This window comes from Furipterus horrens, unplaced genomic scaffold, assembly GCF_987537825.1.
Source record: "Furipterus horrens unplaced genomic scaffold, mFurHor1.1.pri manual_scaffold_10, whole genome shotgun sequence".
NCBI classification, from domain to species: Eukaryota; Metazoa; Chordata; class Mammalia; order Chiroptera; family Furipteridae; genus Furipterus; species Furipterus horrens.
Genome location: NW_028327180.1, coordinates 95,333,667 through 95,356,804, shown reverse-complemented (window position 1 = coordinate 95,356,804; position 23,138 = coordinate 95,333,667). Strand labels below are relative to the sequence as shown.

Genomic DNA, 23,138 nt, shown 5'->3' with positions numbered 1-23,138 from the left:
AGGGGGACTCCTAAGTGCTACTGGTGGGAGCACTGACTAGCCAGTCTTACCTGAGAGCTATTCTGTGGCGACACCTCTCAACATCTGCCCTCAACAAACACCCCCAAGATCCCAAGAAGGTCACACCAGGATTTTCACTCCAGTGTGGTTTGTGATTATATTCTCCTATATCGTTGAACACTTTTAGGGTTTTGTTTTGCATTTGCGTCTTAAAAATAAAAAAAATCCAGTCTTCTGATTCTATGCACTAAAGAAGCCCGAGCAGAAAGAAAAGAAGGCGTGCGATGGCGCCTGGGCCTTGGGTGCTGCAGGAGGAGGAGTGTGAGTTAGCACAGAGGGCTGGGCTCCTGAAGGCCTGGCACCCGAGTGGCCTGAAGGGCTAGTTAACATTCCAGGACCCAAGGCAGCCTGCGGTCTGGGGGAGGGGGCTGCAGACGGACTTCCCCCCGACAGGGCAGCCCTGGGATACTCAGCCCTCTTAGGAAGTCAGTGTCTAGGGGAGCGTGAATGGCCAGGGGTGGGGAGAAAGGAGGCCACAAAGGGAGAGAGGACAGAAGGCCGTTGCTAGGCAATGGCGTGAAAAGTCTCAACCCGGGCTTGGAATTTGGGGAAAACCAGTGATCTCGCGCCAGGGTTTTGGGAGACAGCGCCGAGGCCTATTTCCGGCATCAGAGCCCGCCTCTGTGGCTCCCAGCCTAGCCCAGCAGTGTGCTGGGGAGAAGGAGAAGAAGGGAGAGGGAAGGAAGACAGGGAGGTGGCGGTGGTGGGGGTGGGGGTCGGGAGAGGGGACTGGAAGGGAGGGAGACAGAACGGGGGAGGAAGAACAGAACGGAGACAACTTAGGGAACCCTAAAACAAACAAAGGAATGTGCAAACATTCAGGAACCTTGTCATACCTTGAATTCTTTACATGGAAGAACCATAAAGGAGACTCAGACAAGGATAAACCTGGGGGCCAATTCCAGCCTGTTTTGGACAGTCCCAGCTATGAATGGTTTTTATATTTTTAAATGGCTGGGAAAAGGCTAAAGAATGATATTTCATGACATGCAAATTGTGTGAAATTCAGATTTCAGGGTCCATAATCAAAGTTTCAGTGACAGGGACATGGTGGCTGGCCTGAGTCCTGTCTCTGGCTATTTTCACACTACACCAGCAGAGTCGAGCATATGCCAACAGATTCTGCAAGACTCACAAAGCAGAAAACATGGAGTAAAAGATATAAAGGAAAGACTCCTTCTGAGATCAAATGTATCATTTGGGGCTATAACCGAAAAACGTTCCTGAGCGCTTCCTGGGGGTCAGGGTCTGCGTTAAGTGCCATCATGCACAATGAGATTAAATCGAGAAAATACCTGTGCACAGTGGCTATTTTTTCCACCTGAATTTTACGGATGAGAAACCGGAGGCTCAGAGCCACGGTTCTCGGCTCAGGCTGCACATTAGCATCGCCCAGACCTAGGGTTCCACAGGAAGCTGGCTGAGCCAGAAAGCCAGTCCCTACCTGTCTGAACTCGGAGCCCAGCACGTCGGCCCAGCCAGCCCTCCTCCCAATGGAAGAGTCATTCATAGGCGGCAGTCACTTCCTAGATGGAACCTGCCTGCTCACTTCCCTAATCGTGATTTCTACCATCTAGTGAGGTGTGTACTGTGAGCTTTTTAATCTTCATTTAGTGGCCTTCCCTGCCGTCCTTTCCAATAACCCTCTATAATTGGGATCATGTCCCCGTTTTTCAGTTGAGGCCCAGTCACCTAAGGTGAGGATGGTGTGCCTAACAGCAGCTGATCTTGGGGTACAGGGCAGTGACAGGTGGGGCATGGCGGCCTTCCAGGGAGCTGGGAACCAAGGCCCTGCTTCCTGATTTGGATTCTGGTTCCATGGGGAGTTTGGTTTCTGAAAATTCACTGAGTTGTTGTGGCTGCTTAGGTGAACTTTTCTGTATATGAGCTAGCTATCCTGCAATAAAAGTTAAAAATGCTCTGCCCAAGGTTACACAAAAATACGATGAAGCTCAGATCTGAACTCTCGTCTACATCACTGTTTCTTAAGCTGTGAGAGACCTTTCTGATGGGTTACCAGGGACTGCGGAGCCCTGAACTGCCCCCTGAGAAAGCTGTCTCCACTTTGCTCTCCATCAGATCACATCAAGGAGCGTCTTCCCTACTAGCTGAAGCACTGACAAAGCTTCTTTTTAGATCTATGATCTGTTTATTGATTTTATTTTTATTTTTTTAAAGATTTTATTTTTAGAGAGAGGGGAAGGAGAAAGAAAGAGAGGGAGAGAGACATCACTGTGTGGTTGCCTCTCATGCTCCCCCAGCTGGGAACCTGACCCACAACCCAGGCATGTGCCCTGACTGGGAATTGAACCGGCAACCCTTTGGTTTGCAGGCTGGCACTCAGTCCACTGAGCCACACCAGCAAGGGCTATTTATTGATTTTAGAGAGAGAAGAAGGGGGTGGGGAGAGAGAGAGAAGGAGAGAGAGAAAAAAAAAAACATCGATGTGAAAGAAACATTGATCAGCTGCCTCCCACATGTGCCCTGACCGAGGATCAAACTTGCGACCGTTTGGTGTACGGGATGGCACTCCAACCGAGCCACCCAGCTAGGGCAAGTTCTTTAAATTTTTAAAACCAAAATAAATATGTTTGTCAAGACAAACAAGCTAGCATGAATGATTCATAGAACACAAAATGACAAACTGGGAATGGATTTTGGGGGCCAGTGTACCAAGCTACATACTGTCTGGCTGCCTGCAGAGAACCCATAAGGAAACAGCTTCTCAGTTTGCCTTTGGGGACACGTCTTCTAGTTGCTCCAGCATTCAGGGATCCCATGGTTGGGCCCAGATCCAAGCCAGATCAGCTCCTGAGGCCCCAGGGAGCCCTTACTTACCAGCTGTCTCCTGGGGTCTGGGCGCTGTTCCTTCCCTCCTGCCTCTTCTCCAGCTCCACCGCCGTCTGTTCCAACAGAGCAGATACGGCATCCTGCGGAGATCAAGGCTGGTAGGCTCACTGGCTCCCCGTGGCGCACACCCTCCCAGCAAGAGTCAGGGCTTCTCGGAGTGGGACCCTCTCAGCGAACGGAAGGTGAAACTGGGTAAGCATCGTGCCTCAGGGTCACTTATACGTTGGAAACACAGTGCTTAGTTCTAACTGAGAATAACCCTGGAATGTGTGGGCAGTTTGGGAAGACAGCCAAGTTCAGCAGCTGAGGGAGACAGAATTATAGGTCTATGGTTGTCAGGAGATCACAGGGTAGGCAGGAGACAGCACATGAACCATCAATATCCAAACAGTGTGACAGGGACTATGTCGAAGGGAAGTATTGATGTTTAGGAACAGAGAAGCAACAGCAATGTTGGCTTAGGGGGTTGCATTCAGGGAAGGCTTCCCGGAGGAAGAATATAAATAGGTGTATTGAATGGTGGCTACAGTGAAAAAGCCAGTGTGAGTTGAGGAAATTATTTAACCTCTCTGAGACTCAGTTTCCTATAATACCTACTACGAAGGGTTGCTAGGAAGATTATACACATAAGGTACACAGAAGAGTACCTAGCACATACTTGGCACTCAGTAAATGGCAGCTAATAGCAAAGCAAAGCTGATCTTTTCTGAGCACATGGTTAATTTGCAAATACCCATGGTAGTGTAAAGCCAGATTTTTGGGGGGGGAAGGAAAAGGGAAACTGAAATCAACTAAAGGCCTGGTATATGCCAGACACTGATAAATGGCTTTCATGCAGCATGTGACTGAATCTTTACACACCCCGGTAGGGAGAGATTATGATCATTCCCTTGAGAAACTTGAGTGAAAAAACTAATGTGCCTAAGGTTGATGAGACATATTCCAAGCACATGCGCTAGAGAGTACAGGGGTCTTTTTTAAAAAGACTTTTGCCAGCTCATTGTCATGTTTTTGGAGTGAAGGAAACCTGGGTTTGAGACCTAGACTTGTCGCTTATTAGGTGTCTGTCCTTAGGTAACCTTCTGGAGCCTCGGAAAGTGGCAGACAATGAACAGGATGGTGCCTGACAGAAAACGAAGTACAGAAAATGATGGTGGTGGTGGTGATGATGATGAAAAAGGAGAAGTAAATAAATTTCATCCTTAACCTTCTCCTAACCCGTGGGACCTAGCCCATCCCTGCCACTGAAATTCTGGGCAGTGACTGTCTAAACAGGGAGAAGCAGCACTACAGAGATCTGCAGGCCAACCCGAATCCCTGACGCCCACGAGGCCCCCATACACCGCGTTACTCTGCCTTCAAGGGCAACCTCACTGCTCAGCAGGCCCTGGACAGTCGCCTCGGCCGGCAGATGTGGGGCTTTCCACGTGTAGAAAACAGTTCAAGGGTATTTAAGAGGTTCAAGTGCACTGTACTAAAATGAGAATACACGCTTTTTAACCCCAAACAGGCAAATGTAAGATTTTCAAGAAAAAATAATAATGAAGCAGACACCATTTATCAAGCCCTTACGTAGGGCTCCTGACACGTACTTCTTCAAAGCTCCCCAATGACCTTCTCAGAGTCAGTGAGACATGAAGAAGTGGAGGCTGAGAGGTGAGTGATGGATCCTGCCACCCAAGAGGAACACCTGGTCTCCTGCGTGTCCTCCCATGACTTCCCACTGCTTCTTATAAAAAGCCTCCACGGTAGACCATGGGGCACACAGAAGGGTCACCATAATGGTTAATTTTCTACCTTCCTCGCTTTTCTCTTTCCTTCCCCAGTTTATTTTTGAAAGCCACGAATTAAGGTTTTCATCAGGCAAATTGTATCGGGTCAAGCAAAGTACAGAGGGGGAGGGCACCATTGGGAAGGAGGAGGTTGTAGGTGGGGGTACGAGCTCCTTCCAGAACTCCCCCCAATTTTGTCCTCTTCCCTCTGTCCGTCCCCTGCCCTCTGCTCCGTCACCTCCTCCGCCTCCCGTTCTGGGAGAGGCCATTCCTCCCATCCACCCAGGTGTGACGTCGGTAGAAGGTGGCCCCACTCACCGTGTTCTCAGGCCTTGGGGTGGGGGCCTCGCCCCCCCCTGGCTTGGGCTCCCTGCTCTGTTTCTTCAAGTATTTGTAGCTCAGGAGGTTGTACCAGCGAGTTGACCTCTCCCCAGACCGGCAGACCTCAGCCAGGCTGATCTGGGCGCCTCCCTGTTGAGGACAGAAAAAGGGAGCGTTATCGGCGGGATGACCAGGAGATCTCAGGGGGACTTGGCCCCTGGAGAAAGTATGGGAACCACCACACTTTCCAGGTGAGGTGGGAGCTTCCAGGGAGGAAGAGAGGGCTAGTTGTTAATCATTTCCAACACTCGCTCATTCACTAATTATTCATTCATTGGTTTACTCATTTGCCAAACGTTTATTAAATGTTTATCTCTAGGCTGACATGGGGAGATCCCTAGGCTAGATGGTTAAGGAGAAAAAATAGCATAGTGCAGAACAGAATATACAGTATGCTACATCTTGTACAAGTAATGGAGAGAAAGATAAGACTATCTATTCTCTCTCTATTTTGCACCATATTTGAGGTACAGGGAGGATGTATGTGATCATATGATTCTCTGTGCAGCAAGAAATAACAGGAAGATAAAGAAGAAACTAATCAAAGTGGTTACCTATACAGGTAGGTGGTAGGACTGTGGTGGGCAGGGTGCAGAGAGCAGGATTGCTCTACAGTATACCTTTCTAAACTATTTTTCTTTTGACTCATGTAACTGGATTCCGTAAGAATAAAATAAGCTACAGTAACTTAACCTAACTAATAGAACCTCAGAGAGAGAAGATTTATTTCAAGTGACTTAGTATTTCTACCATATTTTTATTCTTCATCCTTTGTGGAAAGAACTGCAGAATAATCTCAATCATTCCTCAGTGGCCTTATTGTTTGAACACGTCTTCCTTGGTGAGCTCTGACCAGGTTTGGGGTTTCACTCATGTGTTTTCCCCAAACACACCAGGAGCTGTGCCCGTGGGTAGCAGAAATACAAGCCAGTTTGTAAAGTGCGCCAGCAGCCACGCGATGGCTCCGGATGGCACCCGGGACAAGGAGGGGGCCACCCAGGATCCTTTCTTACAGGTTGTCCTTCTATCAGGATGAGCATCGCTTGGACTGTGATAAGCCTGTGTGGCAAACAGTCATCTCTAGGGAACAACTGTGAGCAGGTGAAACGCGCACAGACAGACACACACACACACACACAGACACGCTTGACTTATTCAGCCCCAGCTTTCTCCTCTGGAAAATAGGAAAACAGCTCCTACCTGCAGGGCTGTTGGACAGACTAGAGACAAGTTCAGGTACTGTGTTATATGCCTGGCACATTTTAGGCAGTCAGAATAATGGTAAATACACACCCAAATGTGTATATTCCTCATTTAGTCATTTCATATTCTCTGAGCCCAGGGCAGACTCTGGAGTCACAGAAAGACGTGAGACATGACTCTGTCCCCAGGGGGCTCACGGTTTCCCGGGGAGACAAATACGTCGGATATTATAGTTCAGAATATGCCAGGCCAGGAGCAATGAATGTAACTGCAGCTTTGAGGACTAACACTGCCACCAGATTATTTAAATTTCAGTGAGATACACTGACTACTTTGGGCTGGATCATGGATGTGAATATGATCTATCTCAGTGAGATGAATGTACTTGGAGAGCATTTACTCATTCATTCATTCATTCATTCCTTCGTTTGACATGTACACATCTGCCGAGTAGCACAGGATTTAAGGCAGAGGAAAATCCCTGCCCTCATGAGCTTACGTTCCAGCCTGGGGGAATCAGAGAAAAAAGTCAGTAAGGAACTTTGAAACCGTGTTACATCGAATCTAAGCTGCCATCCATTATTATAAAGTATACTATTTAATTTCATGCACCCCTAAGGAAGAAAAATAGTTGCCAATTAAGCCAAAAAAAACTCATCTAGTATAAATTGCATCTTGACTTCAGAGACGATAAAATGTGAAAACAACATATATCCCAAAATCTGTGATACAGAGAAGTGTTGGCTTATGAGAAGTTGCAGAGGAAAGTAATACAGGGGAAGGGGACAGGAGGGGACACATGTGCAGACCAGGAACGGGACTGTGGGAAAAGACCCCACCAAGATGGGTGACACCTGTGTCGAGCCGAGAATGGGACAAGGGAGTGAGCCTTGTCCATCAGTACTTGGGAGAAGAGGATTCCGGGCAAAGGGGCAGCAAGTGCAAAGGCCTGGAAGGGGGAGCGTGCAGTTGTATCCACGGGGCACAGGAAGCTGGAGGAAGCCTTGAGGATGACACCGTCTTGAGGGTGACATTCGAGATAACAAGGAGCAGATCTCAAGGGCCTTGGAGGCCAGGCCAAGGGCCCAGCTATTGGCTGTAGGTGGAGCACAAGCCACAGGATTTTTAAAAGAAAGATTTTACTTACTTTTAGAGAGAGGAGAAGGGAGGGAGAAAGAGAGGGAGAGAAACATCAGTGTGTGGTTGCCTCTAGTGCGTCCCCAGGGACGTGGCCCACAACCCAGGCGTGTGCCCTGACTGGGAATTGAACCGGCGACCCTTTGGTTCACAGGCCAGCACTCAATCCACTGAGCCACACCAGCCAGGGCACCACGGAAGGTCTAAGTAGAGCAGTGGTGTGCATGCTGAACGGAGCTGAAAGGCGGCCAGGACAGAGACCCCGCAGTAGCGAGAGGTGGGTGTAGTCTACAGATCTTCCGAAGATGGAGCCACCAGGACTTTCTGAAGGACTGGATGTGGGGAGCCGGGGAAAGAGAAGCGTCAAGAATGACTGTGGCGTCTGGCCTGGGCAATGGAAGAGCGGGTCGCCATCAGCTGAGACAGTGAAGATGCAGGAGGAAACATCATGGCATGCTTGTGGTCAAGTTCATTGGAGATGCCTACTGGCCACGCAAGAGAAGATGTGGAACAGACAGTGAGCATATCAGGGAGAGGCACTTGGAGGTCCAGCTGCAGCCATACGTTTGGGGTGGTGCCTGAGGCCAGGAGATAGGATGTCACTAAGGGAGTGAATGCAAACGGAAAGGGGAAGAGGACCAAGGCATGAGCCCTGGGGCCCTCCCACAGGGGAGCCAGGGAGCGAGGAAGCAGCAGCAAAGGAGACCCAGAGAGAAGCCAAGTGATGTAGGAGGTGGCCAGCAAGCTGCCACAGCAACAGGAGTCAAGGAAAGCAGAGTGAAGCCACTGAGCCCAACGCAGTCACCAGGCCACCAGAGATGAGGATGGAGAAATGCCGACTGGGTCTAGCAACGACTAGGCCACTGCAGACCTTGGTGAGCCCATTCCCTGGGGGTGATGAGGGCCACAGCCCAGGTGGGTCAGGTTACAGAGAACACAAACACCTCCCTCAGTTTGCTAGAAAAAGGAAAGAAACTATGTAGTAGTTGCAGAAAGAAATGGGATTTAAAGTTTTTTTTAAGCACAGGAGAAATAACAGCAGGTTGGTCTACTGACAGGTCAGATCCAGCAGATGTGGCAAAACGGCAGACAGGGGAGGGCAGAGCAACAGCGGGCGTGGTGTCCTTGAGAGAATGGCCTCCGCCGGGAGTGGGGAGGGCCCGTCCTTAGAACCAGAAGCGGCAGAGCCCACGAGAACAGCTAGGAGTGGGTGGAGCTGCGGGGACTCCCTCCTGCTCCTTCTGTTCTCTCACTGAGCGCGCAAGGGCCTCGGCAGGGGCTGGGCTGAGCTGCTTTAGGTTTGAGGAGACAGGGGAGGGTGAGGATTCACCCCTGGGATGCACGGGAGAGGGAACAGCCTCCGGAGATGCAGCACAGTGCTGGGTGGTGGCCTCAGGGCTCATGGGAGCTTCGGGGACCACAGCTTTGAAGAGACACCAGCTGCGTGGGTTTCTCCAGTCGCACAGTGGAGGGGAGGCGGAGAGGCTCACTTGGACAGGGCTGGGGTTTTGCCAAGTGGGGATGGCCAGGTGACAAAGGGGTGGGGAGTCACTGTGATGGTTAACCAAGGGGCCCGAGTGGCGCCTGCCGAACAGAACCTGCTCTGAGCGGCTCTGACCGCAGTGGTTGGGGGTGGGCATCCAGGGCCCAGCTGGAAAGCCTGTGACCCGTTCTGCCACGCTAAAGCACCTGACAGAATATTGGGGAAGACAGGCAATGTGTTCCTCCAAACACATCAGCCAGGTGTGGGGACACGAGAGACAGTCACAGCAACCCCGTGAGAGGTAAACAGTTCAAGGGCTTCACACAAGGGACGCGGAATCTGTCATCCCAACCAGGCTTCTCCACCTACCGGCTGGATAACACGGACAGGTGACTTAGCCTTTCGGGGCCTCCGTCCCTTCTCTGTCAAATGACGGTAATCCTAATGCTCCTTCCTAAGGCTGTCGTGAGGATTAAATAGGAAACCGTACACAAAGTTATTAGCCCAGTGCTAGACAGACACACACGCTCAGGACCGGTGTACTGCTGCCTGGCTGAGGCAACGGCTCAGGACGGACCAGGGATTCCACAAACGCCCACAAACGCCCACAAACACAGCAGCGAGGGAGCCTCTGCGTGGAAGCAGACAGCCCTTCCTCCTCGCGTCTCACTTCCTCACCTCCTCCAGCCACCAAAACACAGCAGCCTGACACGCCACATGCCCCCTGGATACAGAGAAGTAGGTCTCCCATTGGCCACGAATGGAGACAAGCCACAGTGGGATGAGCGCTTGGCTGCTGCCATGGCAACCAGCAATGGCCAGACTTCAATTAGAGAGGAGGAACCAAAGGCATCCAATTAAAGGGAGAAAATAAGACAGTCTCTGCTCATTTAAGCACGGCCGGGGCTTAGGAAACCCTTCACCAGGGGAGCCAGCCCGGCATTTGGAAAGGCATTCTGCTCTGCCACTCAGTGTCCCCCATGCCTGACACACCATCCCCACCTGTGGGCTCCCGGGAGCACTGTGCTGGCACCGAGGGTACAGCCTGGCTGGGCTGCAGAGGCGGATCTGCCTGGGCATTAACTCTGCACCTGCCACTTCCTGGCCGTGTGACCTTGAAGAAGTTCTTTCTCCTCTTTGTGCCTCGGTTTCCTCACTGGTATAACAGAACCTATTTTGTAAGACTGAGTGCGGATCAATAGAGAAAATACATATAAAGAGCTTAGCTCAGGGCCTGCCACATAAATTGCGTAACCGTCAGTAATGATGGTAACAGCAGCGGCACATGCAATGAGGTACCCAGCTAATAAGGAGGGATAGGAAATGCTGTGCAGTGCAGATTCTTCCCTGCTTTGCATCCTCACTACGGGGATCAGAGGCTTCGGCGTCACCTGGGAGCGAGTCAGAGATGCAGAATCTTGGGCCTCATCCCAGACTTACGGGACCAGACTCTGCATTCTAACCAGAGCCCCAGGTAACTCGGGTGTGTGTGTTTCCTACGTTTGGGAAGCGCTGCCTTCGTGCCTCATTTAATCCGCAGAGAACCACCTGCCAGATCCAGGAACTGAGACTGAGAACTGGCTTGTGTTAGGGAACGTGGCAGGGAAGCACAGGACCAACACTCCCAAGATACAACCCCACAAGTCCATGGCAGACAGGGTGTTATAGCACAAGCACCTCGGGGTCCCCACTCAGGGCAGAGGCCTGAGGCTCGCACCAGGAGAAAGGAGACCCGCCGTTCAGGAGCAGGACTGCCACGCTGCCACTCCCCAGCTTCCGTAGGATTTAGGGAGGCGTATACACCCCATTTTTCACCTTTGCTTGGGCCCATGTTTTCCTCTGCTGCCTCCACCTGTCACCGCCAACACGGTCCTCACCAGTGCGTTACTGGTCCTCACTGGTGTACGTGTTAGCCATCAGAGATGGCTCCTTGTCTATATGGTTCCCCACTGTATCCCCGTCACCCAACTGGTCCTCAGGAAAGGTCACAGCGGGTGGAGCTACCTTCTAGGTACAAAGCCCAGGTTTGGGCTCCATGGTGCCCACCACTGGGTTATTGTTCAAATACTCAGAACTCTACATGGAATAGAGTTAACAAGGCCCTTCACTTCTTTTAATTCATCTGGGTATCACAACAAGCCCCCGAAGTAGCTACAACCCCCCATTTTACAGATAAGAAAGCTAAGCAACATCTATACGCACTTGGGTCTGCCTGTCTCTAAGGGAGTGGCTTTCCTGGGACTCGAATGTACCCAGGGTTACTTCATCTCCAATCCTGACTCCTTCCAGAGCTTTGGTCCAGGGAGGGGATGAGCAGTGACCCCATCCAATGAGAACCTACTGTGTGCCAGACATCTGAGTAGGTGCTTTACATGAACCGTGTCCCTTCATCCGTATTTATAATGACTCTCCTAGTGGCCCCGAAGGAGGCATCATCATCTGCATTTATTGGGTGAGAAAACAGGATCAGAGAGGTTAAGTAAGTTGCCCAAAGTCCCCCAGCTACACAGCAAGGGGTAAAAGTGGGATCTGAGCCCCTGCGTATCTGTTCCCTATAAGGCCGCACCGCAAAGCCATGGTATGTGGCTGGTTATCCTCCAGGTTCTGACCTTTTAAAACACGTTCAGGCCCGTTTCTCTGCCTCCTGTGAAATGAGCCCCCACCCCTGACAGGTCTGTTTGCCTTGGAAAAGCCTACAACTGTTTCTCCCTTAGTGCAAGATGGACCAATTCCCAGAAGGACAGACGGTGGGACAGACAGACAGGCAGACACAGCTCTCACCAGGCAATCCTCCAGATGGCTCTGGTTGGTGGTACAGACATCGACTCTTAAGGTCTTCTGGTGCAGGGCTGGGTAGGACATGGAGACCCAGAATGCGTCGTTGAACACAAGGGTGTCCGCGGGGTCCAGGGGCCGTGTCCGGAACAAGCAAGTCGTGCTTTCGGAGCAGGGAAGGACAGCCACACGGACGTTCCTGCAGGGACGCAGAAACGCAGGGGAGCCGGGTCAGCTCAGGCCTGGAGCTGAGGCACTGGGCTGACCCAGGTGCTGAAAATGCCAAACAACAGAGGGCTGGGTCTGCCATCCCTCACGTCGTCACGCAGCTGTGTGTGAAGGACGCAGAAGGGCCCCTAGGGATAACACAATGCTGCTCCTTCTCCTGACTCCCCTAAGTCCTTAGACCCTCAGCGCACGTGGAGCCTGACACCAGCAGTGGGCAAAGTTTCACGTGCAGAAGGATCGGCGAGGCCGCTTGGTGACACGGAGGAACCCGCCTACAATTGCTGGTAGGAAGGCAAACTGTGACAGCCCTGCAGAGGGGAACAGGTGCATTTATCCTGGGACCCAGACAGCTTGCACAGGCACCCCTGCAGGAGACCCAGTGAGCTGCGGAGAAGGTGATTGGTCCTGGGGCAGCCTGGACGAGCGGAAGACAGAAAACAGCCCGGGTCCTATCTCGTCTTCCTTCTGTTTGACTGGTTTTCCCCCTCCCGTCCTCTTTCCCACATGTGACATCCCCAGAAGCTGACAGGGTGCAGACCACGGAAATATAAGCTCCTGTTACTGTCATCAAGGCCTACGGTGTAGTGACAGGAGACCAGGTGGGCCGATGAGCCCGATGAAACACAAACCCGGTCTGAAGGAGAGCCAGCAGGCAGACAGGGCAGGTATTGGCCGTATTACCAGTTCAGGGTAATCCCCATCACACCCTTCAACACAGGCACCGTGACAGGTGCTGACTCTCCTTCTGCATGGAACACTTGAGCTTAGAGCGGGTGATGGGATCCGTGACCTCCTTCTTCCCAAGGCTTCAAGTTCACAAGGGCAGGGATTTGGTCCCTACCCCGTTCTTTGTGCTGGCTCAGGCTAGGTGCTCAGGACATATTGGGGAAGGAACCAGAGCTGTCCAGAGTGCTTCTCACTGGAGCTGGCGTGTTTGCCGTCACGCCTGTACCCATATTCACCGTGCTGACACTTTGCATTACGGCCACAGGCATGAAATGCCCGCAGTGGGTTTACGTGACCGGTTGTCCGAGCAGGACAGAGCAGCAGTGACCCCGGGGATGGCTGCAGAGGGGGAGATCGTGATACACACCCCACCCTGTCAGCTAGAGACTCACACTTTCTGGCCCTGTTGCAGCAGCAGAGCGGAAAGGTTACTCAGCTGGATGATTAATATTGCAAATTGCTTATTCTTCTCGTCGTACCTGCAACAGAAAGGGGCAGATGGAGCAGCTGTTAGCAACGCCATTTCTCTCCCTCCCCATCACCCCAGATGTGGCTGTGCTGGAGCGCAGGCTCCGCGCTTCGCTTTGCTGCCGTTCAGGGAAGTAGGAGCTAGCTGCCTGAATTTTTAAAGAGAAGCCACAAGTTTGTGTGAGATTTCCTGATACTTAAACGTTGGCAATGAGTTCCTATTAAAAAATATCAAGGCCACCCCCCATCAAGAGAAAACAAGAACAAATCTGGGCTGCAGCCGCCAGGGGTTGACGTCGGTCCAGGTGGCTGCCACCCGGACGGGATGACAAAAGATCCCGTAATAATGACCAAGCAGCCCGGGAGGCCGGAGGTCTCAGTTTGGGTCTGGCTCTGCCACGGGTCAGCTCAGTGAGTCGGGGCAAGTGACAAGGTCTTCCAAACCTCGTTTTTCTCTGTAGTAAAATGGGGAGCTGGGAGACAGGGAAAGAGTTGGCCCCCCCTTTATGAGGAGCCCACAACTGTCAGCAGGCCCTGCTGCTCGGCCTTCCTCCCTGGGCAGCTGGGAAGGAAAAAGCTGGTAAGATGCTGCACAAGAGGAAGATACCCTGCAGGGCCCACGGCCCTCTGTCCCCACCCTCCCTGTGACTTACTTCAGGGCAATCTGAACCCGGGTTGCTCCCACTGCTTCTGATTCATCACCGTCAAAAGCAGGGGCTTCTGATGCACCGAGTCTGGAAGGCAGCAAGGGAGAGGAAGACTGTCAGAATTCCTTGCAGTGATCGGGGTTCTGCCTGGAAGGTGTGGTTGGCTCCTCAAGGAGGACAGTGTGGTGGGACTGCTCAGCCTCCCTGCACACCCTGCCTCCCCACAACTGCTCCAGATCCCTCTCTTGAAGGGGCTCCCTGATCTCCAGGGCACACACACCCCCTCCAGCTTTACGCCCCTTAATGGCAACCACGAAGCCAGGGCTCTTCCCAAATGGGAAGCACCCCAGCCCCAGGAGGAGCTGTGCTGTCTGCATCTTTGGTACAGCCCCAAATAGGGCTCCTGGGGGAAGGTAGGGTCACCCAGACATGTTCCTCCTGTAGGTCCCTCCCACACATGTTGGGGGCCCAAAGTCGGCAGATCCAGAGTCCCCAGAGATCCAGGACCAAGAGACCCACCTCTGCACAGAAGCCTCGTACACACCACTGTCCCCAGCCACAGATTCATCCGACACGGCCGCTGAGACACAGGTCACTTTGAGGCCACACTCCTGGGCCGTATTCACAGCTGGAGAAAGAGGTGGGAAAGAGGTGGCAAGGTGAGGTTCAGAAATCAGGGTGCTGTCTTCACAACACACACTGCCAATCCACCCATCTTCTGTCCCAGGTCGGTCCTGACCAATTCCGACGACCTCTGAATTCAACAGCCAGGTCTTGCCTTGCTTGGGGGTGAAGAAAGGGTAGCATCTGATTTTGTTTGACATCCTAGACTCGGGAGTGTACCTGCCTGGGTTCAAATCCCAGCTCCACCACTTACTGCTTCAAGGTACAGGGACAGTGATGCAGCCTTTGTACGCCCCCGCTTCCTCATCTGTAAAGTGGGGAAGAACATACACCCTGTAGGGCTGTTGGGGGGACTCAGTGGGACATTACAGGGAAGTTTGTGGCATACAGACCGGTGGGGAAAGTGTTCTACAAGATCCATCACTGCTATCCTTCCTGCCACGTTATTCCTGTGCCTTCCAGATGGGTCCCTGTGCACCGGGGACCCTTGGGAAGGGCAAGAGGAAGAACAGGAAGGACTGATGCACCAGCTCTCCCACTTGGCCTATCCCACTCCACTCCACTCAGCTCATTTCCCTGCCCTTGACCCAGCCCCTCCAAAGTCTCTGACCGGGGACTCAGCACACGCTGCATGTGCCTTTTGCCGAGTCATGGGTGCCAACAGTGTGCTGGGCCCACCGCCAAGTTCGGAGCCACCAAGATGAACAGGATAGTTCCTGCCCTTCACACAGCGGGAAAGGCCAGTCAGGTCCCTTGACCTCACAGCCAGCACTGCAGAGCACCTGCTATGTGCTGGGCACTGGGGGCAGAATGGAGAAGAGACTGGGGGCGGGCAGGCTGGGGGTAGGGGTCTGCCGGGAACCCGGGAGACGAAAGCAGCGACCTGGGCGCAGCTTTCCCCACCCAAGTCCCACGCCTGCTGCAGCCTGCAGACCCCCGCCGCCAGACCCCCACATCACCACCCTCCACTAAGCCACTTAAGGAGATTAATTTGTCTGCTGCTGAACTGCAGCACTAATCGCATAACCTGCTTAGCGTCTGCACTCGGCCTGGCATCAGTCACTGCGGGCGGGCGCTGGAGGGGGTGGCATGGGACGCACGGGCTCTGACCCACAGCCTCAAGGACGCTGTGGGGCAGGCAGCGGGAGTCCCTCCCGGCACCCGGCTGCGGTCTGAGTGTCCCAGCCTTGATTTAATGCCACCCTTGGGTAGCCTCCTCTCAAGTCTCGTCAGAGTTCCACCTGCACCACCTCCTCTCCGGGGAACGATTTTCTGACGTCTGCCACCTGCTGTTGTAGGGAGCCTGTGTTTATTTTTGTTTGAGAGCACTCAGCACGACACCCTTCCTGATGAGGGGGCCCCGGGGATCGCTCGGCTCCTCACCTAAGGCAATGGCTGGCACGCGCACAGCAGTCTTGAATTAACCAGGGAATCCGTCCACGGGCCCCTCCTCGCATACGAATGCATAATTCCGGGCACTGTGGCAACCCTCCTGCCCATCCCTGTAGCCTGAATGCGAAGATGGTCCAGCTCCTAGCTGGCCAGGCCAGGAGCCAGGAACAGAAGCCCAAGGCAGACAGAGCTGATCCATGCCTTCATGTGGGCTCTGGGCAGGCCTGGCACTGACCCTGACTCTTCCGCTTCTTATCTGTGACACTGACCTTGAACAAGTCATTTAATATCACTGTGCCTCACTCATTTCATCTCTATTAAGGGGATAAAGCGACACCCACCTTAAATGAGCCAATATGCACACCAGGACCAGTGTCTTGCACACCTGAACTCAGTAAAGTCATAGCCAGGAGAGGCCAGAGCCCCAGGTGAGCTTACTGAGCACCCTGCCCAGGCCTGACCTTCACACCCAGGGCCAGAGGGGCACGGTGGGGCCGCAGGGCACCGGGAGTGTCCCAGGAATGAACACACTGGGCTAGTTCGCATCCTAAGAGGAGCGCAACAAGAAAGATGCTGGGTTCCTGGGTAAGAGAAAGCCAGATTCCAATCCTTGCGTTCCCACTTCTGGGTGGGGGACCTATGGCAAGCGGCGCCCCCTCTCTGAACCCGTTTTCTCCATCTGTGAAAGTGGCGCAGTACAAGTAACCTACTGCACCCTAGAAAGCCCACTGCCCACCACGTCATGCACCCCAGTACATGCTGGCGGCTATGCTTTATTATTTGGTTTTCTCTCCGTAAGTCTCAGCTGGCATCCTCGGCATCATCTTCGATTTTGAAGAGTCTACCTTGAACCTCCAGTCACACCAGCATGCCCACTCTGCCCCCTTGCAGGACGGGAGTGAGATCATATCACTCCCGGGCTTCAGTCACACAGATCCCCACTGCAATCAGGATAAAACCCAAACTCCTTACCACGGCCCACCAGGCCTTCCGTGACCCAGACTCTGCCTGGTTCTCTGGCCTTGTCGGTGACCCCTACAGCTGGCCCCTCCTGCTGCCGCTTGGCCCTGGCCTCCGAGATTTTTCTCTTGCCTTCCCAAGGGTGGCTGCTTCTCACTGCGGGAGCCTCTGTTCAATGTCACCTTCCTTCACACACCAGCCTGAAAGGCTCCATCATTTACATGTATGTTTCAAGAGAACAGGGACCTGTCTGTCCTGAACTGTATCCTGGTGGCTAACCCAGTGCCTGGCACCTTGCCTGTTGAACTAATGAATGGACTTGGCATTTAGTTTTAGTAGGTACTTAATGATTATCTGTTGAATGAATGAATCCACTAAGGGAAACCTTTAGCCCAAGACCTAGAACATGGTAAGTACATATATATCTACTGAAAGAAATAACTCAGTAACTATGTAAAGATCTGGCACACAGAAAACAGTAAGTAATGACCACCGTTATTGCAGGGGTCTGTGTTCCCACTCTTCTCCCTCCTGGAGGCTCCCCACCCCCCACTGTGATGTTCCCTACCTTGGCCCAGCTGTTTGCCCTCCATTCCTGGTTCCTCCAGCTGGTACCTCTCCCGGCTGCTGCTGCCAAGGCTCAGTTCGCAAAGAGCAGCACTCAGCTCCAGATCTTCGAACTCCATGGGGCTCAAGAAGGCGTCTCCAGCCAAGAGGGGGTCATCAATGAGTGGGGAGCAGGGCGGAGACAGGGAGGAGAGGGAGGACCGGGGAGACAGAGAGGTCATGGACTTCGGGGTGCCGGACAGGGAGCGCAGGGCCTGCAGGCGGCCGCCCCCCTCCACCTTCTGGGTCTTTGCCACCTCGTCCTCGTGGATGGTGGTGATGCAGCCGGAGGGCCGGAAGCCCGTGGCCCCGTCCTGGAGCAGGAAGTCCACCTTGCTCTGCAGGTCTGAGTCCAGTGGCTCAAAGGGGTCATAGTAGAGGTCAGTGAAGCTGGCAGAGGTGGAGGAGTCCAGGCTGGAGGCGGCCAGGGAGCCCCGGCTGGACGTGAGGGAGCCAGGACTGCTGCCCGAGGACAGAGACTGCATGCTGCTGGAGAGGCTGGGCACAGGGAGGGAACAGATGGTGAGGACACACGGAGTGGCTGAACACCGGGAACGTCATGCCTGGCTCTGAAAAGCACTGTCGGCACTTAAGAGTACATTATATTGTTGGACCCTCTTGATAGTCTCCAGGACAGACCATGCACCCCTGTTCCATTAAAGAGGAAACTGATACCTGAGCAGGCTACACAGTCAGAAAGTGGCAGGGCTGGGATTCGAACCCAAGCCAACTGCCTTAAAGTCCCCCCCCCCCCGCCCCCACTCTGTATCTCTGTTTCCCAAACCTCTGCTGGCTGCATTCCATTTTCACAATAGTTTTCCATGTTTGAATTTAGCCTGAAGGAACACATCTTAATATCTTAATTCAAATCAACTCCGACTTTTACGCTTTGATACATATCTTAAAAGAAAACTTTATATCCTAAGTGTAACAGGAAAAGCAGTATCACTTACTACAAACAGAAAAGCAACAGTTAACAGAGCTGAGAAGAACAATGTTATGGAAACGCCCACCAAGGCCCAGACCCGAGGGCTACTCTCTGACGTGGAGGTGGGACGCCTGCCCCTAGCCTGCCCCAGGATGGCGCTGTCCCCCTGCCTAGCACTCACTCACTCACCTCTTCAACTGCAAGTGCAGAGCTGCCACCTGTCGGGTGGCTTCCTCCAGTTCCCTCACCAGCTGGTTCCTTTTACTGTTTAGCTTTAACCTGCAGCAAAAGAAGCCATGAGGGGGAGCCCCAAGGAACCCAGCCTCCACCTGCCTGAATGAGGAATCGCAGGCATGTACCTGTGGGGATGTCCACAGAGACACACAAGAACCTTCTGGAAGCATTTTACTGTGATGTTTGGGGACCTATGGCTTCCATATATAATCCTATAGTAACTGCTGCATTCACCAGCCCCTACACACACACACACACACACACACACACACACACTGCCTCCCCCACCCCAGGTGCTACACTAGGAAATTTACAGCATTGTTTTCATTCATTCGCACATTAACTCTCCATGGTAAGAATGGCTCTTACCACTTTACACAGGAGGAGACTGAAGTTCTTAGGTTAAATCATTTACTCAAAGCTACATAACTAGTGGCAGAATTAGGATTCTACTGCCTACACCATGTACGACACTGCAGTTAGCACTGGGGATAAAACTGTGAGCAAGACAGAGCTTGTTTCTGTTCTAATGGAGCTTACGTTCTACTGGGGAGGGCGGGAGGAGAAGATATATTTTTTAAAATACTCAGATATCTAAGTGACCCAGTGTGACAAGGTCCATGTGGGGAAAGTAATGGCACGGCAGAAAAGAACTAAAAAAAAAGACCCAGTTTGGACCGGCAGATGAGGCTCTTTGAGCAGGTCACATGGTAGCTGAACCTGCGGGTGCACCCTGGGATCTGTGTCCTCCTCTGCTTCCCCTTCCCAGCCTCCCTTGCAGCTAGGTGGGTGGGGCATGTGACCAAGTTCTGGCCAAAAAGATGTGACGAAAGTGATGTGCATCAGGCTAATGTGGTTAAGAGAGCGGGTGGGTTTTGCCCACTGTCCCTTGGAGGACTCTTATGGCCCAAAAGGGAAGGTGCCACAAGCCAGAAGGAGCCTGGTCCCTGCATGACCAACCACACCGGCCCTGGAATGAAGACCAGAGGTGGCTCTGAACAACTGAGAAGTGGTGAGGAATGGGCAGGGCCTATTCCTGGGCCACTGAACCTGAGAAATTCCAGGAAAAACAACCGGCACAGCAGGCAGGGCGGCCCTGGCACGGTCCCCGGCCACCTCAGTCCCCGGCCACCTCAGTCCCTGGTGTTCTCCCAGAGCAGGGCAGGCAGCACACCGGCAGGTGGAACCCGTAATGAACTAAGCCCTTGCCTCTGCACAGAACAAACAGAACGAGGGAACCTCCGGACCCTCCATCAGAGCAAAGCCCTGGAAGGAGGACGTCGGGAGTGGCAGGGGCTCACCTTTTCTACGTGTTTTCCTCTTTTCTGGGAGAAAACCTGAGGCGTGTTATGGGAGGAAAAGCAGGTCCCCACAGAAGCCCCAACAGGCTGCTGAGGGGACCAGGAGTCAGAGGGCCTTGACTTCCTGGGCACAGGGGTGCAGCCCTCGGCAGAAGGACACAGGTGCCGAGGCCTCCCTGTGGCGTAGCAGGCCAGATGGCATGTGTGTGTGACGCCGGCACACGCTGGGAGGCCAAGAACACACCAGGCAGAGAAGGCACAGTATCCGGAAGGTCCATAGCTTAGCTCAGCACCTGGGGTGCTCGTTACAGATCCAAGAGCCGGGGCTGCATCTCAGGCCTGGGGAGCGGGCCCCTGGGGCGGGGCCAGGGGCTCCACCCTCTTAACAAGCACCCTGCCTGACTGCCCGGCAGCTCTCAGAAGCGGGGCCCACGGGAGGGGCGTGGGTGAGGTGAGGGGTGTCGGGACGGCTGTGAGTCTGATCGATTTGGGACTGGCATTTGGCAGGCCCTGTGGTGTGGCTTCACTGGGAGTCTATTCCAGTCCTTCTTAAAGGCACCATGAATGGAAAGGCTGTTCAGACAAACAGGGGCCTCAAAGCCGACAGCGGCAGATGCAAAGACTCCTGAGTCAGCTTTCTCCACCCCTGCGGAAGGCTCACCGCTGTCAGCACTGTCCCTACCTGTCCGCAGGCTCTTGCCTCTTCCTGCTCACACAGCCCTGGCTTCCCTCTGCATGTCCCCCAGAGGACCCTGCCCTCGGGGACCTTCCAGTGACCTGCTCAGCAGCTGCTGGGGGACGGAGATTCTGGCTTCCCTGGACTGGCTCTGTGAACTCACTGTTCCAGCGAAGCAAGAGGACCTTTGAAAGACCGGACTGAAGGCAGTAATGAAAGACCTTCTGTCCTGTCCCCCGGTTTGCTGCTTCGAGAAAGTTGTGAGGTCTTCAAATTGAGTGTTTTCGGGGTGGAGCCCAGGCGCCCCGGGGCGTCCTCATCGCCCTGCTCCCCTGCCGGGGGCTGGAGTGCAGGCCTGGCCGCGAGGGGAGGGTCCCATGCCCCCTCCCGGCCCCGGCGCAGCCCCACCTCTCCGTCAGCGCCTTGCTCTGGGAGTCGCGGGCTGCCTGCAGGTCCTTCTCCAGCCGCCTCCGGGCCATCTCCAGCTGCTCCACCTCCCCCTGGGTCCACTTTCGGGGGCTGATGAAGCGCATCTCCTTCAGCAGCTCCTCCTTCTCGTTGATGAGGATCAGCCGGTCCCTCTCTGAGTCCAGCACTCCCGGCCAGGCCTCACTGTCCAGCTTGGCCAGCTGGATCTTCAGGTTGGCAATCCTGCAGGCAGAGAAGGTGAGCGTGACGGGTGTGCCCATGGCATTGGGGGAGCAGGGTAACAGATGGCACGTTCAAGGTTATGAGGTTCAAGGAGCCCTGACGTCCTCTGAGCGATCTCGGACAGTTACTGACTTCCTTTTGCGCAGCATGTCATCTCAAGGAACATATTCTGACCTAACAGACCCATGCGGTGCCTACCACGTGGCAACACAGAGCAGGCTCTGCAGGCCTAGGGCAGAGACATAAACAAGGCAAAGACCTTGCCCTGAGAGACACTAAGGCTAGTACAACAGAATGGAGAGCTGGATTCATCACCAGGCAACGGCCTCTTACCGCTAGCTGTGTGACCTTGGGCAAGTCACGTAACCATTCCCCAGGAGTTGTGGCTGAAAGCTTCATGACACCATTCATAAACGCTCAAAGCACAGTACTTGGCACATAATAAGCACTCACTAAATGTCTCTGCTGCCTCTGTTGTTATTAACTGGTTCAACCATTTATTGGATACATAACATTGGGCAAACTCCTTAAGCCTTGTAGATAACAAAACAATAATTCGCCATTCAGAGCTGTTGTCGAAATGGGCAATAATGTATTCAGAGCATTTGGTCCCTAACAGGTGCTAAACTGACGGCAGTCATGGGCCCATTACAACCCCAGCGAAGACAACGGCAGCGAAGCACATGTTCCTGGTTCCAGGAGTGGCGGCAGCACCGTGTGAGTGACTGTGGATTTGGGACCAGAGGCCTTGAGCTGCAGGTTTGGCTCTGACCTTGCTGATAGAAGGTCATTTTTGTTAAGAAATCATGCTGGTATCACAAGTTTCTAGCACAGTGCCTGGTACGCTGCAGGCACTTAATACGTGTTAAAGAAGGAGCAGGGAGCCCTAGCCCTCAACTTCTTAGAGGCTCAGTATCCTCACCTGTAGGGTGAGGGCAGATGGTACCTGAGAGGTGGGTTATGAGGACCAAGTGAGAACATACCATCAAGTGCTCTTTACACACTGCCAAGTGCTTACAAGTATTAGGTTTTGTTTTGTTTTTTTTTAATACTTTATTTATTTTTAGAGAGGGGAAGGGAGGGACAAAGAGAGGGAGAGAAACATCAGTGTGGTTACCTCTCATACGCTCCCGGACTGGGGACCGAACCTGCCACCCAGGCATGTGCCCTGACTGGAATTGAACCAGCAACCCTTCGCTTTGAGGAATGATGCCCAACCGAGTCACACGGGTCAGGGTGATATTAGGTATGATTATTGTTGGACCAAATTAAGATTCCTAGTAAAATTAATAAGAGTATTCCTGCAGTCATATAATCCTTTAGGATTTAGCCTTTGCAAAGTGCTTCTAGCTACCACGTCCTAGTCTCTCCCAGTCCCTAAAGGGCAGGTAAGACCTAGCAGTTAACCCTGTTGGACACATGTCCAGAAAGGATGTGGCTCACCTAAGATAGAAAGTTATAAGCCTGGCTAACACCTGCTGAGAGCCCAGGCCTCTGTACCCCCAGTTTGAGCATATCTGCAGACAATGTAGCCCAACTCTTAATTTTATCAAAACATGGTGGGAGGCCCTGGCTGGGCGGTCCAGTTGGTTGTAGCGCTGTCGTGTGTACCAAACGGTTGTGGGTTCGATCCCCAGTAGGGGCATGTACAGGAGGCAACAGATTGATGTTTTTGCCTCACACCAATGTTTCTCTCTCTATTTCTTTCTCTCAATTGATAAACATGTCCCCAGGTGAGGAATTAAAACAAACAAAAAAAATGGTGGGAGACTAGCTCTCCGTGCTACGTAGCTAAAATACCATACAGAGAGACACATCTACATTTGCTCAGTCCCCGTCCAAATGTCTCAGCAGGCACGAATCCTTAGAGTTAATTAATTTAAATTCCATATTCACGTATATAGCAATCCATCATGATTGATTTTGGAATAACTTCCTGGCTGCTGTTCACCAGCTGCTTTCAAGACAGTGAAAGGGCCGATTCTGGCAGCGGCCCCACTACACGTGGGACGTTGAAGGGGTGATGGATGTTTTCT

The 23,138-nt window shown here is 53.0% G+C and overlaps 1 protein-coding gene across 1 annotated transcript in view; it reads right to left on the bottom strand.

Annotated features, from left to right (window-relative positions):
* The window catches only part of WWC1 (WW and C2 domain containing 1), a 117,712-nt gene that overhangs the window by 11,736 nt on the left and 82,838 nt on the right, over window positions 1-23,138 (bottom strand). The window contains exons 9-17 of the mRNA XM_090288555.1: window positions 20,860-21,102; window positions 18,430-18,519; window positions 17,275-17,810; window positions 14,250-14,358; window positions 13,737-13,817; window positions 13,008-13,094; window positions 11,668-11,860; window positions 5,001-5,153; window positions 2,899-2,990 (exon numbers count right to left, since the gene is read on the bottom strand). Of these exons, the coding sequence (XP_090144681.1) occupies window positions 2,899-2,990; window positions 5,001-5,153; window positions 11,668-11,860; window positions 13,008-13,094; window positions 13,737-13,817; window positions 14,250-14,358; window positions 17,275-17,810; window positions 18,430-18,519; window positions 20,860-21,102 (1,584 nt within the window). The remainder of the gene's footprint in view (window positions 1-2,898; window positions 2,991-5,000; window positions 5,154-11,667; window positions 11,861-13,007; window positions 13,095-13,736; window positions 13,818-14,249; window positions 14,359-17,274; window positions 17,811-18,429; window positions 18,520-20,859; window positions 21,103-23,138) is intronic.